Raw genomic sequence first — 15,960 nt, forward strand, 5'->3', positions numbered from 1 at the left:
GAGTGCTGTAGGGAGGGCAGCAAGCAGCTACTTGAGGGTGGGCCCTGAGACCTACCTGCCCCACAGGAACAGTAGCTCTAAGCTGAGTCTTACACTGTGGTGGGAAATATGCTTTCCTTCAGGGCCTGGCACTCCTCAAAACATATATGCTCATGCACTTTTCTACCAGGCAGATTGAGATCCCAACCCCAAGCACCCTTTCCATCTGCACAGGAACTTGTGGCGACAAGCTCACACGCACATCCAGGCCTCCAGATAACAAAGCACAACTACAAGAAGGCCTCCCTGGAGGGGGCTTTCTACTCCTGCTGCATAGCCTCTGCTGGTGGGACCTGAGGACTGACTGAGGAGGCGTTCAGGATCTCCACATCTCAGACTACAGCACACAGCTGTAATCAGCACCGGCCTCTGACTGAAGGCACATGCACTAAAGCCAAGCTGCACAGCACTTGCCCTGGGCTGCTGGCTTGCAAAGTCACTAGTGATTGTCAGTGGGAAAATGGAAATGAGAACACAGGAGCGGCCAGGCAAAGCACGTGTATGCAATCCTAGCCCTCAGGAGGCAGAGGCAGGAGCATTGCCCATTTAAGGCCAGGCTGGTCTACAAAACTCTGTTCCAAAAAGAAAATAGCCCATTGGCTAGGCATGTATCTTGATGAAAGAATGCTCACGTAGCGCACATACAAGGCCCTGGGTTCTTTCCATAGCATCCTCAAAACCAAAGAACAGAACCAACAGATAAAATACTTGCTGCTAAGACTGACAAGCTGATTTGAATCCCAGTGACCCAGATGGTGGAAGGAGAGAACCAACTCCCCCTGGTTGTCCTGATTTCCATGCATGTGAGCATGGCACGCGCGCGCGTGCACACACACACACATACACGTACACACACATGTAATTTTAAAAAAAAACAGGTATTAGTCAGATATGGTGGCACATGCCTGTAATCCCAGCACTTGGGGAGGAGAAGTAGGCTGATCTCTGTGAGTTTGAGGCCAGCCTGGTCTACAAAGCAAGTCCAAGACAACCAAGGCTACACAGAGAAACTCTGTCTTAAAAAAATAAATAAAAAAAAAAGCAGGTGTTAGCCAGTAACTCATAATTCGTGATTAGATAAAAACACTTGTCTTCATGTCTGACACTGTAGCAGTGAAAAGCATCACTATGTCCTTTGTTGCCATCACCATTTTCATTGTCATTGTGGGACTTCCTTGTGTATAAAGTAAGGATGATGGAAATGATGCAAGCCAAAAGTATTAAGTGACTTGTCCAAATAGCAATGAGCTGAACCCCAGGTACCCCGGGCTCCTGTTTACTCCCTGATCCTCTCAGAGCAGCTTCGGTCAAGCCACTGTGTGCCCTTCCTCCCTACACTGTAGGATGCGGTCCACTCTGGGTGGGGCCACAGACAGAGCCCTTTAGACAGGCCTTCCGCACCCTTACTTACATCAAGAGAGTAGAAATAAGCTAGAGATGGGAAGAAAATTTGTGTCTTTATGAAGCTATCCTTTGTTTATCACTAGCTATTGATTAGAACAAGAAGCAATAGAATTTTAAAAAGAATAAAACTTAGAATATCCATACCCAAAAGGAGACATCATCAAATTAATATAATGACTATTTCCCAAAATCAGAACCACAGGAACCTGGATGAGTTGGCATTGTGTGGACTTCTCATCTTTCACCACAACAAAGAGACCTCCTCAACAGATCTGTTCTATACAAACTCCAAACCAAACCAAGTATAGGAACAGCAGCTTCCAATGTTCATAAAATGTACACAGTTAACTCTAGGCTTTTGCCTCCCAGGGCCATCATCTTCAGCACATTCAGCACATCTTTAGCTATTCCAGAGAAGACAGCTCAACCAATGTGACATTTGCTTATCCAAGAAAAACTAAGACCCATCAGATGAGATAATGCAATCTGTGATAATTCAGTCAGCGATAGGCCACACACTAAGCTAGAGGCTCCTAGTCTCCATCACCTAGTGATGTCACAGCACAACAGATTACTTATGTGAGTACTGGTGCTAGTCTGTGAGAGCATGTCACATACAACTACACACTCTAGTGATAATTAACTGTTGCTGGCTTATGTATTTACCACACTAGACTTTGATCTACTTACAGAAGAAGCAGATATAGTGTTAAACAACCTATCCTGTGAGTGTGTAGTAGCATTGCCTGACTCATGTGTTTTGATTCCAGTATTTTCTCTTGGGGTAGATTGAGTCTCATGTTGTTCACTATTTGGCCCTAACAGAAGCAAGCTATATGATATACATATACCAAATAGCATGAGATATGTCAGGCCACACCATCTAGAGTGTGTAAGCACTCGCTATGATGCTATGACATCACCTAGTCACATAATTCTCAGAATGTGTCCATGTTATTAAGTTACATACTGCATTTAAGTTTAAATGTAAATACAAAATGTTTCATTTCAAACCATATTGTAGTGTGAAAATTAATATGACATTACAGACAAGGTCTGAGAGTGTTGAGACACTCTCACATTCAACATCTGAGTAAGACAAGGGTTCTGAAAAGAAGCCTGCCACCAACAGGCTAACAGGAAGGGTACCTGGGAGCCCCAGCATGTGAATAGCCCCCAAGGGTCTCCAAAGTAGCAGGTCCTCAGCAGTGAGCTCTTGATTCCTCTGTCTTTTTCAAAGAGCTCTTTCTCGGGCCAAGATCATGAGAAAAGCTAGCCCTGCCGTTTCCAAGTACGTATTACCTTAAAACAAAGTCAGGACTCGGTCTTAATACCTGCTCAGCAAGCACGAAGGGAAGTAAGCAAAGACAGAAGCCAGAGCTTCAGAGATATGCAGCAGAGCCCCGCGTGCAGCCAGGCATCCTCTGGTCCCACATTTAATTAGCATCCCCTCGACAGTGATCCTCATGGACTCTAATTGTTCTCCCTGTCTCTCCCGGGTGCCATTCTCAAAGGACTCTTGATCATTTCATCTCAGAATTCTGGTTTTATAAAGAGAAGCCTTAAGATACTCTCTTCCCAGGAAACCCTTCTTCTCTTAGCTCATTTTCAGCAAGCAATCATTTAAATTGAAAAATGTAATTCTTTTCTAATGTGGCACAGAGATAAAGGGGAAATGGTGGCTTTTTAACAGGGAGTTGTACCCTGACCCACGGATGTGGCCATTACTGTAATCAGAGCACTTGGGGTCCTGGGGCCAGCAGGGTATCATGGACCATCTATCTCAGCACCTCTACGCTACAGATAAACAGACTGCGCCAGGACACTCAAGCATGAGGGCTGTGGGATGACCCTCCGTACTCCTCTGAAGAAGCCTCATGCTCAACAGCAGGAGGCACAGATCTAACAGGCATGGGCTAACTTCTCTTCCCAGCACTCAGGAGCCCATGGTTCAGGGATCCACATATAAGCTCAAGTGATAGCAGCTGCTTTGATAAACTTTTTCACAGCCTCTGGTCCACAGAGGGGACAGTGACCCTCATCTCACAAAAGGATCCAGCACTCAAACCACACCACACCACTGGCATGGCTGCCAGCCACATCTGTCTGCCCCACATGCTCTAGAGCCCTGTACTGGGACTCTCTGTCCTAGACACTTCAGCTACACCTTCCTCACAGACCTGTGACAGGCTCAAATCCATGAAAACACCTAAGCAACTCCTTTACCTTCGCTGACTGTATGGACAGCTGTGTGACATTCCACGCGACAGACTCAGCTTACCAGCTCCTCCACAAGGAATATGTTCAGTGTACCCTAACAAAGCAGGGGTGCTGGGATGTGAGTTGGAGAACTGAAGGCGCAAGGGGCAGTCCTGGGACAGCAGCCCAGCGCGCAGCCTGTCACCCCTTCTAGCACACACTAGTTCTCTCTCTGAAAAATAGGGACAAATGACTGCCATTTGAAGAGCAGGTCAGTGTGTAGGGTGCCTGCGCTGAATGCCTGGTGCCAGGACAGAGGTGCTCCCGGTGCTGGTTTGTGCACAGTGCTCAGCAAGGACACCCTTAAGCTCTCACCAGATTCAAAGAGCAGGCATAAATATAAAACTTAAGTCAACGGCACCAGTGTTAAAATAATGCCAGGACTGAGCGAACACTGCTTAACACAACAGACTGCTCAGTCGCCACCAGAGTTCTCAAAACAGCCTATGCAGACAGTCTTCCCATGAGCTCAACAGCTACAAATAGTCAAGACGCTCCTTCCTATCTTCCAGGAAACTGAGGCTCAGAGGCAGTAAGAACCCACCACAAAGCTGTGCTGATATGTAAAATGCTATGTTCGTCCTGCCCTTCTGGCCTGAACCCTTTACATGGATAAATACCACCTGAGAATGAGACAGAGCAGGCGCCTCAGGCCAGATCAGGAATCTTCACAGCTGTTCTTAGGACCTGCTCCAGCTTTATCTTTTCTTTGACGGACAGTGACAAAACAGGACATAATTTCTAGAACATTCTGCCGACTGTGCATGTTTAAAAGGCCCATCTTCAGGACACTGAACTCAAGCTCCACTCATGGGCATAGGCAGGTCCAAGATCACAGTTGTCTTCCTGGGGTTTCAGCCCTGAGCAGATGGCACCTCATGGACCCTCTTGCTATGTGCACCAGGTCCAACTGCCTACAGTGTACCAGTCTACTCACTGCTGGCTGGTTCACTCACATTTGGAGAGCTGGCCACCCCACCCCACACCAGGCATCATGTGTAGTACACTCCACTAGTGCTTGTTATATTTTGATTATGAAATGTCTCCTGCAGGATCACATGTCTGACCAGTTAGTCTCTAGCTGGTAGCTCTGTTTTGGGATGCTGTGGCATCTACTGGACGTGAGACCTAGCTGGTGGACATAGGGTCATGGGCTGGCTTTAAGAATTACAATTCAGCTGTTTCTGGCCCTGAACCCACTTCCGGCTCAAGCTCCCTGCTTCCTGGTGCATCACAATGTGAGCAAGAGGCCATATGCTCCTGCTGCCATGCCTTCTGCCCCATGATGGACTAAGCCTCTTATACCATAAATCCAAATAAATCCTACTTCCTTTACATTTCTTTTGTTAAGTATTTGATTACAATGGCAAAAACAGTAGCTAATACACCACTTCTTCAAAGAGATCAAGGCCATCTTGTGACTCTAGGGGTGAGAATGGCCTCCATCAAGCACTCTTGACTCTGGAGGATGAGTCTGCTCCACCAGGACATCTTGCGGATTCAAAGCCCTGGGTCACATGTGGTCTTCAGATTGCCCAGACAGTGGGGCAGACTTCTGTCAGTCACTTGTCATGTGCTCCAGCAAGCCAGAGAGGCCCACAGAGGGAGGAGCACTCTGATGATAACTTTGGCATTAATATGCAGGGCAACCTGGACTCTCAAACCTGAGGAAAATCTGGTTCATACTTGAAGTTCCTGTGTGACCCTGTCCTCCCCATCCTACCCAAAACAGAGCAGCTGTCCCTATTCTCTGGAGCTCACCAACAGAAAGAAGGAAAGTGCATCCCAACAGGGCTATGTCCTTTACAAACTGTTAAGTGTTTGCATAACAGATCTGAGGGGTCCTCAGTAGGCTCGTGTTTTATTCATGAGATTCCTGTGAATTTCGCACTCTGCTTGCTAACATATCTAAATTCATTTTACACTATAAATAATCCTTTCATTGCTTAAATCAATACAGTTGACACTAGAGAAAGATATACCATATCTACCCTGTGGAACTGGGCCCCGACTCTGCAGCTGCCCCAAGAGTGATGTGCCTGCATTTTAGAAGCTCCTGCTTCCATCACAGACAGGCTTTGTGAATAAGGTGTGCACATGGTGACCTAGAGGGCAGCGGTACACCACACTCCAGTTGCTGCCCAACCCGCCCACCATACTCTAACCATTCCAGGTTCTACTGGTCCCCTGGCCCTGGAGACCCATCTATGAATTCCTGTGGTTTAGGAGTCAGGAGCTAAATTGCCTACAGATCCTGTGCCCACCCCATGAATGCAAACTGACCACAAGGATGCAGACACCAGGAATCAATCCAAGCTGCGGCACGCACTCCAGGTGCACAGTTCTAGAAGGCTCAGCAGAAAAGGCTTCAGAAATCCTGTGTGACCAGTCAGTACATCAATAAAGATGGGGCCACCATGATGTGGGGACCCTGTGATGGGCCACAGGTATGGACACAGAGCCAGGACAATGGTGCCCTCTACTGACTGTAAGGTCACTGCTACATGAGTATTGGCAAGGACAGTGTCAGCAGAGGCAGAACACAACACACACACATGCATGTGCACGCGCTTGTGTGTGAATGGCACGGGTGCACATGTGTCAAAGAATATTATAAACACACATACTACACACAGCACACACAGGAACAGTATAAGCAAACACTGTGTGCCAGGCAGAGGTGGTGCATGCCTCTAATCCTAGCACTCCAGAGGCAAAGGTAGGTGAATTTTTGTGAGTTCGAGGCCAGCCTGGTCTACATAGCGAATCCAGGACAATCAAGACTACACAGAGAAACTCTGTCTCAAATCCGTCCTCCAAAAACACACACACACACACACACACACACACACACACACACACACACACACACACTGTGGTGGTCTGAATAGATTTGGCCCCATAGATTCATGTGTGAGTGTTTGAATGTTCAGCCATACAGAATATCACTATTAGGAGGTGTGGCCTTGTTGCAGGAAGTGTGTCGCTGTGTAAGTGGGCTTTGAGGTCTTCTACTCTCAAGCTCCACCTAGTGTGAAATCAGAGTCTCCTCCTGGCTACCTTCAGATCAAGATGTAGGACTTTTGGCTCCTCCAGCACCATGTCTTCCTGCACACTGCCGTGCTTCCTGCTATTAATGATAATGGACTAAACCTCTGAAACTGTAAGCCATCCCAATTAAATGTTTGCCTTGATAATGGTGTCTCTTCATAGCAATAAAACCCAAACTAAGACACATACAATTCACTCTTAATTCAGAAAAATAAAAATGATACTAAAACAGGATAGTCGAAGGTGGAGAGGCAGCTCGGCTGTTAGGAGAGTACATGGGGCTCTTTCAGAGGACTGCTGTCCACTTCCCACCCACCCTGGTAACTCATAACTGCATGGAACTCCAACTCCAAACGATCCGAACACACATGTGGCAGACACTCACACACACACATGTACACATGAAGATAAAATAAACCTTAAGTAAATACAGTAAGGTCTTTTCTCTGATGCATGTGCTTTCCTTCTCCTGTGAACTGTATGAAAACCCTGTAAGTCAACAGAAAGCTGGCCTAAGAAGCAAAACCTTCATAAGGCCTAAAAGTCTACCAGATACACACTTGAGGGAGATGCACAGCAGAGAGGCCTGGCCGACCAGCAGCAGTACACATCTTCTGTGCCTTCATTTGAGTGCCTTAACTATTTTCAGGTGGTGGTAACATCACCTTTAGGATATGCGTACAATCAAGACCACTGTCACCACTGTCTTCACGTGCCACCAGCTACTTGATACCATGAGTCCTCATACATTCTATGTATCTTCTGCTCTGGAAACAGCTCCACTTTGCTTCCTAGGGAGTTATCAGTACCAGGCACCGGGCTGCAGCTCAAAGGGAAGAAGACTGGCCTCACACGTATGAGATCCTGGGTTCATTCTTCAGGACTGGTTAGTGCAAAAAGGTAGGGCTGACCTTTACGTCTTACTATGCACCCCCCAACCACCACCCTAGGTTTGAGAACATCTTTTCCAGGCAATGGCTAAACACAGACCCACAGAGCACAAGCCTCATCAGGTAACCTGCGACAACATATACCTGCACATACATGCAGAAAACTAAGGGACATTTTCTTATTTGCATGGCCAGTCCACCCCACTACCCACATGTACTCACAAGGCACTTGAGTTCCTGTGTCTCATCAAGGTGCCACCATTGTCAGACTCCCAATGACTGTGGAGAGTCTGCATCCAACTAAGACACAACCTGAGCACTACTCTTGACAATAATGTCCACACCAAGATTCCCACAGAAGGACTTGCCTCTCAAAGAGCTCCAAGTCTAACTCTCTTCTTAGAGGCCCCTTCCCATGGTTCTCTCTGCCATACTCTCAGTATGATCCCCTCAGAATTTAGCACACATGTCAACAAGGACACAGGCACTAAACTGAGGACACAAATTGACATAAGTAGTTCCCAAAGCCTGCTGGCCTCAACCCACAATCTACTTCCCACATCTGTTCACCCCAGGGGCTGCACACTGAGACACATCTTGAAGGCCTCAGCTTTGACTGAAAACTGCTATGCCTCCCAGAGCATCAAATTGGAGAGTACAAGGAGTGGGCTTCCCTACAAACATTCACTAGCAAATTGATCACAGGAAAACATGCAACAAATGCTAACAAGAAGTCTATGACCAGCCAATAAAACACCAGGTGAAAGACAACTCTGTTTCTCACAGGAGGATTTGCATGAAGCAGCATGTTCCTTAAGCAGCATGTTCTAATCCCAGTATGTGGTGCTTTTGGACCAAATTCTTATTTAATATATAAAGCATAGAAACTGAGTAGTTCATGGCTATTCTGCATTTTTAAAAAAAAAAAAAGGCACAAGTATTCACCTGCTAAGTATAGTAGCTCTCCCTGAGAAGGCTGTATGTATTCAGTCCCACATGGCAGAGGTGTGCTCTGTAAAGCCAAGGCTTCCTAGAGGCATCTGGAGAGAAGAGTTGGGTACCTGGCTCCATAATGGTGACTGTCACCATAGATCATTTGAGTACATTGGGTGCAACGGAAAACATGGCTTCAAAGAGCAAAGAGCTAAGGAGCTCCACTGGCTCCTGCTGGCTGCACAGAGAAGAAAGAGCTTAGCATTCTGGAAAGCAGTACTGCCTGCAGCCCGAACTTGCAAACAGGGTTCCTGGAATTGATGCTTGAATACTGTTAAACTGCCTCCTTCCTAGACAGGGTGACATGAGGACAACACTGATGGTGCTGGGCCAGGCTGCCATCAACATCTAGTGCAAACACCTAGTGTACCTGGAAAAAAGTGATACACATGGCAGCAAGCCAAGATGAAGACTTCATCGCAAACTAGTTTACTGCTGCTGTGGCCCATAGTAGGTGAGCAGCTCAACTCACCAACAACCTTCTACAACCCAAGGAGCTGGAGAGAACCATGTGGAGAGTCAAGGAACAGAGAGGATATGGAGCACATTGAGGATATGGAGGACAGTGAGGATATGGAGGACAGTGAGGATATGGAGCACAGTGAGCATATGGAGGTCAGTGAGCATATGGAGCACAGTGAGCATATGGAGGACAGTGAGGATATGGAGGACAGTGAGGATATGGAGGACAGTGAGGATATGGAGCACAGTGAGGATATGGAGGACAGTGAGGATATGGAGGACAGTGAGCATATGGAGGACAGTGAGGATATGGAGGACAGTGAGGATATGGAGCACAGTGAGGATATGGAGGACAGTGAGCACATGGAGGACAGTGAGCATATGGAGCACAGTGAGCACATGGAGGACAGTGAGGATATGGAGGACAGTGAGCATATGGAGGACAGTGAGCACATGGAGGACAGTGAGGATATGGAGGACAGTGAGGATATGGAGGACAGTGAGGATATGGAGGACAGTGAGCACATGGAGGACAGTGAGCATATGGAGGACAGTGAGGATATGGAGGACAGTGAGGATATGGAGGACAGTGAGCATATGGAGGAAAGTGAGCATATGGAGGAAAGTGAGGATATGGAGGACAGTGAGGATATGGAGGACAGTGAGCACATGGAGGACAGTGAGCATATGGAGGAAAGTGAGGATATGGAGGACAGTGAGCATATGGAGGACAGTGAGCACATGGAGGACAGTGAGCACATGGAGGACAGTGAGCATATGGAGGACAGTGAGGATATGGAGGACAGTGAGGATATGGAGGACAGTGGGCATATGGAGGACAGTGAGCACATGGAGGACAGTGAGCACATGGAGGACAGTGAACACATGGAGGACAGTGAGCATATGGAGGACAGTGAGGATATGGAGCACAGTGAGCATATGGAGGACAGTGAGGATATGGAGGACAGTGAGCATATGGAGGACAGTGAGGATATGGAGGACAGTGAGGATATATAGCACAGTGAGCACATGGAGGACAGTGAGGATATGGAGGACAGTGAGGATATGGAGCACAGTGAGCATATGGAGCACAGTGAGCATATGGAGGACAGTGAGGATATGGAGGACAGTGAGCATATGGAGGACAGTGAGGATATGGAGGACAGTGAGGATATAGAGCACAGTGAGCACATGGAGGACAGTGAGCACATGGAGGACAGTGAGGATATGGAGGACAGTGAGGATATGGAGGACAGTGAGCACATGGAGGACAGTGAGGATATGGAGGACAGTGAGCACATGGAGGACAGTGAGCATATGGAGGACAGTGAGCACATGGAGGACAGTGAGGATATGGAGGACAGTGAGGATATGGAGGACAGTGAGCACATGGAGCACAGTGAGCATATGGAGCACAGTGAGGATATGGAGGACAGTGAGCACATGGAGGACAGTGAGCACATGGAGGACAGTGAGGATATGGAGGACAGTGAGGATATGGAGGACAGTGAGCACATGGAGGACAGTGAGCATATGGAGGACAGTGAGGATATGGAGGACAGTGAGGATATGGAGGACAGTGAGCATATGGAGGACAGTGAGCACATGGAGGACAGTGAGCATATGGAGGAAAGTGAGGATATGGAGGACAGTGAGCATATGGAGGACAGTGAGCACATGGAGGACAGTGAGCACATGGAGGACAGTGAGCATATGGAGGACAGTGAGGATATGGAGGACAGTGAGGATATGGAGGACAGTGAGCATATGGAGGACAGTGAGCACATGGAGGACAGTGAGCACATGGAGGACAGTGAACACATGGAGGACAGTGAGCATATGGAGGACAGTGAGGATATGGAGGACAGTGAGGATATGGAGGACAGTGAGCATATGGAGGACAGTGAGGATATGGAGGACAGTGAGCATATAAAGGACAGTGAGGATATGGAGGACAGTGAGGATATGGAGGACAGTGAGCATATGGAGGACAGTGAGCACATGGAGGACAGTGAGGATATGGAGGACAGTGAGCATATGGAGGACAGTGAGCATATGGAGGACAGTGAGGATATGGAGGACAGTGAGCACATGGAGGACAGTGAGCATATGGAGGACAGTGAGCATATGGAGGACAGTGAGCATATGGAGGACAGTGAGCATATGGAGTACAGTGAGCACATGGAGGACAGTGAGGATATGGAGGACAGTGAGGATATGGAGGACAGTGAGCATAAGGAGCACAGTGAGCATATGGAGGACAGTGAAGATATGGAGGACAGTGAGCACATGGAGGACAGTGAGCATATGGAGCACAGTGAGCACATGGAGGACAGTGAGCATATGGAGGACAGTGAGGATATGGAGGACAGTGAGGATATGGAGGACAGTGAGCACATGGAAAACAGTGAGCATATGGAGGACAGTGAGGATATGGAGGACAGTGAGCATATGGAGCACAGTGAGGATATGGAAGACAGTGAGCACATGGAGGACAGTGAGGATATGGAGGACAGTGAGGATATGGAGGACAATGAGCACATGGAGGACAGTGAGGATATGGAGGACAGTGAGGATATGGAGGACAGTGAGCACATGGAGCACAGTGAGCATATGGAGGACAGTGAGCATATGGAGGACAGTGAGCACATGGAGGACAGTGAGCATATGGAGGACAGTGAGCATATGGAGGACAGTGAGGATATGGAGGACAGTGAGGATATGGAGGACAGTGAGCACATGGAGGACAGTGAGCACATGGAGGACAGTGAGCATATGGAGGACAGTTAGGATATGGAGGACAGTGAGGATATGGAGGACAGTGAGGATATGGAGGACAGTGAGCATATAAAGGACAGTGAGGATATGGAGGACAGTGAGGATATGGAGGACAGTGAGCATATGGAGGACAGTGAGCACATGGAGGACAGTGAGGATATGGAGGACAGTGAGCATATGGAGTACAGTGAGCATATGGAGGACAGTGAGGATATGGAGGACAGTGAGCACATGGAGGACAGTGAGCATATGGAGGACAGTGAGCATATGGATGACAGTGAGCATATGGAGGACAGTGAGCATATGGAGTACAGTGAGCACATGGAGGACAGTGAGCATATGGAGGACAGTGAGCATATGGAGGACAGTGAGGATATGGAGGACAGTGAGGATATGGAGCACAGTGAGCATATGGAGGACAGTGAGCACATGGAGGACAGTGAGCATATGGAGGACAGTGAGCATATGGAGGACAGTGAGGATATGGAGGACAGTGAGGATATGGAGGACAGTGAGCATATGGAGGACAGTGAGGATATGGAGGACAGTGAGGATATGCAGGACAGTGAGCATATGGAGGACAGTGAGCACATGGAGGACAGTGAGCACATGGAGGACAGTGAGCATATGGAGGACAGTGAGCATATGGAGGACAGTGAGGATATGGAGGACAGTGAGCATAGGGAGGACAGTGAGCACATGGAGGACAGTGAGGATATGGAGGACAGTGAGCACATGGAGGACAGTGAGCATATGGAGGACAGTGAGCATATGGAGAACAGTGAGCATATGGAGGACAGTGAGCATATGGAGCACAGTGAGCACATGGACGACAGTGAGGATATGGAGGACAGTGAGGATATGGAGGACAGTGAGCATATGGAGGACAATGAGGATATGGAGGACAGTGAGCACATGGAGGACAGTGAGGATATGGAGGACAGTGAGGATATGGAGGAAAGTGAGGATATGGAGGACAGTGAGCATAAGGAGCACAGTGAGCATATGGAGGACAGTGAGGATATGGGGGACAGTGAGGATATGGAGGACAGTGAGCATATGGAGGACAATGAGGATATGGAGGACAGTGAGCACATGGAGGACAGTGAGGATATGGAGGACAGTGAGGATATGGAGGAAAGTGAGGATATGGAGGACAGTGAGCACATGGAAAACAGTGAGCACATGGAGGACAGTGAGGATATGGAGGACAGTGAGGATATGGAGGACAGTGAGGATATGGGGGACAGTGAGCACATGGAGGACAGTGAGGATATGGAGGACAGTGAGGATATGGAGGACAGTGAGGATATGGAGGACAGTGAGGATATGGGGGACAGTGAGCACATGGAGCACAGTGAGGATATGGAGGACAGTGAGGATATGGAGGACAGTGAGCATATGGAGGACGGTGAGGATATGGAGGACAGTGAGGATATGGAGGACCGTGAGCATATGGAGGACAGTGAGGATATGGAGGACAGTGAGGATTTGGAGGACAGTGAGCATATGGAGGACAGTGAGGATATGGAGGACCTTGAGGATATGGAGCACAGTGAGCATATGGAGGACAGTGAGCATATGGAGCACAGTGAGCATATGGAGGACAGTGAGCATAGGGAGGACAGTGAACATATTGTGGACAGTATACATGGGAGGACAGAGTACACCTGAAAGATAACATTACCATAAAGTAAAAATAAGACCCCAGGGATCCTACCCCAGAGGACTATAGAGAGACCTCCAGTGAGCACCTGAAATCACCATGGACCTTGGCTTCTGGCCGCCTTTGATCTCCCTTTTTCTGACTGGCATGTCCATCGTGGCCATATCTGTGTACTGCATGTGAGGCAGGCAAGTCATCTCATGCTCCAGACCACCAGCTAGAGAGACACTGTGCCTGAGGAGCTGTGGTGACAATACTATCAGAATAAGCTCTGCTCCCACCACTTCAGATGGTACATCCTGCATACCCAGCAGGCCTCATGGCTGAGCCTACATCCAGGCTAGGCCCACCTTCATGTATCCCCTGAGTGCAGTGTGACCTGCAGTCTGCCTAGAACTGACTAAATGTGGCCAAGCGAAGGGATGTCCTATGACTGTCGGCACCACATGTTATGTCATAGGTAAGCTCACTTGAGTTAATCACAAATGTTACTTTCTAGAGACCACTGCCTTCAAGCACAGCAACTTGGCTGTCTTCAAGCATGAAAGGCTGCAATCTCCCTGTACAGAGGGAAAGTAGAGGGCTGAATCAGACAATTGGAGGTAGAATGCTGTGATGGCTGTCGCAGACATGGAACAGAGGCAACAGTGCTAGTGAGCTGACTACGTACAGGTTGCCTTCGGAGGCTAAAAGAGTCTGCTCAAGTCACATGGGTCAGCATTTGTACTATGTTCAATTCAGCAGCAGGGCAGGAGTATAGCAAACTCGCCACCCTGACATGCCAATGTGAAGACATATGAAAGAGCTGTATCGCCCAAGGCAGGGCAACAGACAGACTAACATCTCATAGAGCAACTCAGTGATGATGGGGAGAGGCTGGCATGTGGTGGTTTGAGTAAGAATAGCCCCCATAGGCTCATATAGATGAATGCTTGTCCATGATGTGTGGAACTTTCAGGAACACCCTGAAAAGGATTAGGAGGTGTGGCCTTGTTGGAGGAAGTATGTTATTAGAAGTGGGCTTGGAGGTTTCAAAAGCTTAGACCATTCCCAGTTAGCTTGCTCAGTATTTCTCTCTCTCCCTTTACCTCTACTTCACTGTCATTGTCTCAACAAGTAAGCTTTCAGCTACTGCTCCTGTGCCTGCCTGCCTGCCTGCCTGCCTGCCTGCACCCATGATCCCTGATATGTCGGTCATGGACTCACCCTCTGAGATTCACCATGGTCCCATACTCTCTTTTTGTAAGTTGCCTTGGTCATGGTGTCTCTTCACAGCAATGACAGTAACTAAGACAGTGAAATTCAATGTGAATGCCTCCCCAACAAATGGAGTAACACCATGTAAAAAGCTAACAGGAAAGGTAGAAGAATATGGGGAAGACCAGGCATGGTAGGGAGCACTGGGTGTGTGTCCACAGACATCTGTAACCCAAGCACATGAGAGTTTGAGACACAAAGGTCAAGAATTCAAGACCTGCTTTGGTCATATAGGAAATCCCTATCAAGAGACAGAGACAGAAATAGGCAGAGAGAGGCGGGGGAGGGGGAGGAATATTACAATGGATTATAGGAGGAAAATACCGTTCATCAAACATTTTTGTTTTATCCTTAATAAGAGACTATACATTTAAAACAAACAGGTTGGCCTTGAAGTTAAGACAGAAATGAGTGACCATGGAGAATCCTATGGAGGCAGAGTCTAATCAAAAGGTTCTAGAAGCAGGCTTCCTGTAGCCGCCCAACAGCACATGATACACTCTATGGCATGAGGTGAGGTTCTTCCCTTGAAACCACCATCAGGAATGTCACAAAGACAAAGCAAGGAGAAGTGAGGGAAAAGAGAGGTCAGCTCACTGACACAAATCAAAGGTCCCAGAGACTGGAGCACTAGACAGTCAGGTGGAGGCCTGTCAGGCTCATGGATGTACATCCCCACTACTGTCAGAGAGGACTGTATGGCATCTGGTACATAAGGCAGTGGGAAGGGGGCAAGTCACTCCCATGCTCACAGCAGAGCAGAGCAGAGCCCACCCTTCAGGAACCCTCTAGTGCAATGCTCCTGCAGCATCGACCACAAACATCTACTCCCACTGTCGCAGTATACATGGGCAGCACCTTGGTGGATGGTCACATCTTCTAAATCACCCACAGACCCATTAGCAATACAATATCCCTCTCACGTGACACCCCCCAGCTGACACACACAGAACAATAAGCACAGCACTTACTTTTGTTGTAGCAGGTGGCCAGCACACCTTTATCTGCAGGGCTGGCGCTGATGTGCCAGATCTCACCCGCTTGATGGAGAAGGACATTTTTATTTATAATGTTATTTTCGTCATCAAAATCTATGATGTGGATCTACAAATGCAAGAAAGGGACAATCAGCATCTCAAATGCTTTCCTCGGCACGTTAAT

The 15,960-nt window shown here is 48.0% G+C and overlaps 1 protein-coding gene across 3 annotated transcripts in view; it reads right to left on the reverse strand.

Annotated features, from left to right (window-relative positions):
* Positions 1–15,960, reverse strand: part of EIPR1 (EARP complex and GARP complex interacting protein 1) — a 118,563-nt gene that overhangs the window by 92,568 nt on the left and 10,035 nt on the right. For 2 of the 3 annotated variants that reach the window (XM_084793605.1, XM_084793606.1), the window contains exon 3: positions 15,771–15,903. In XM_084793605.1, coding sequence (XP_084649731.1) covers positions 15,771–15,903 — 133 coding nt within the window. Of the gene's footprint in view, positions 1–15,770; positions 15,906–15,960 lie in introns of those variants that run through there. The other variant, XM_084793609.1, reaches the window with a different exon arrangement.

This window comes from Acomys minous (assembly GCF_964271855.1).
Source record: "Acomys minous genome assembly, chromosome: 8".
In the NCBI taxonomy this organism is placed as follows: Eukaryota; Metazoa; Chordata; class Mammalia; order Rodentia; family Muridae; genus Acomys; species Acomys minous.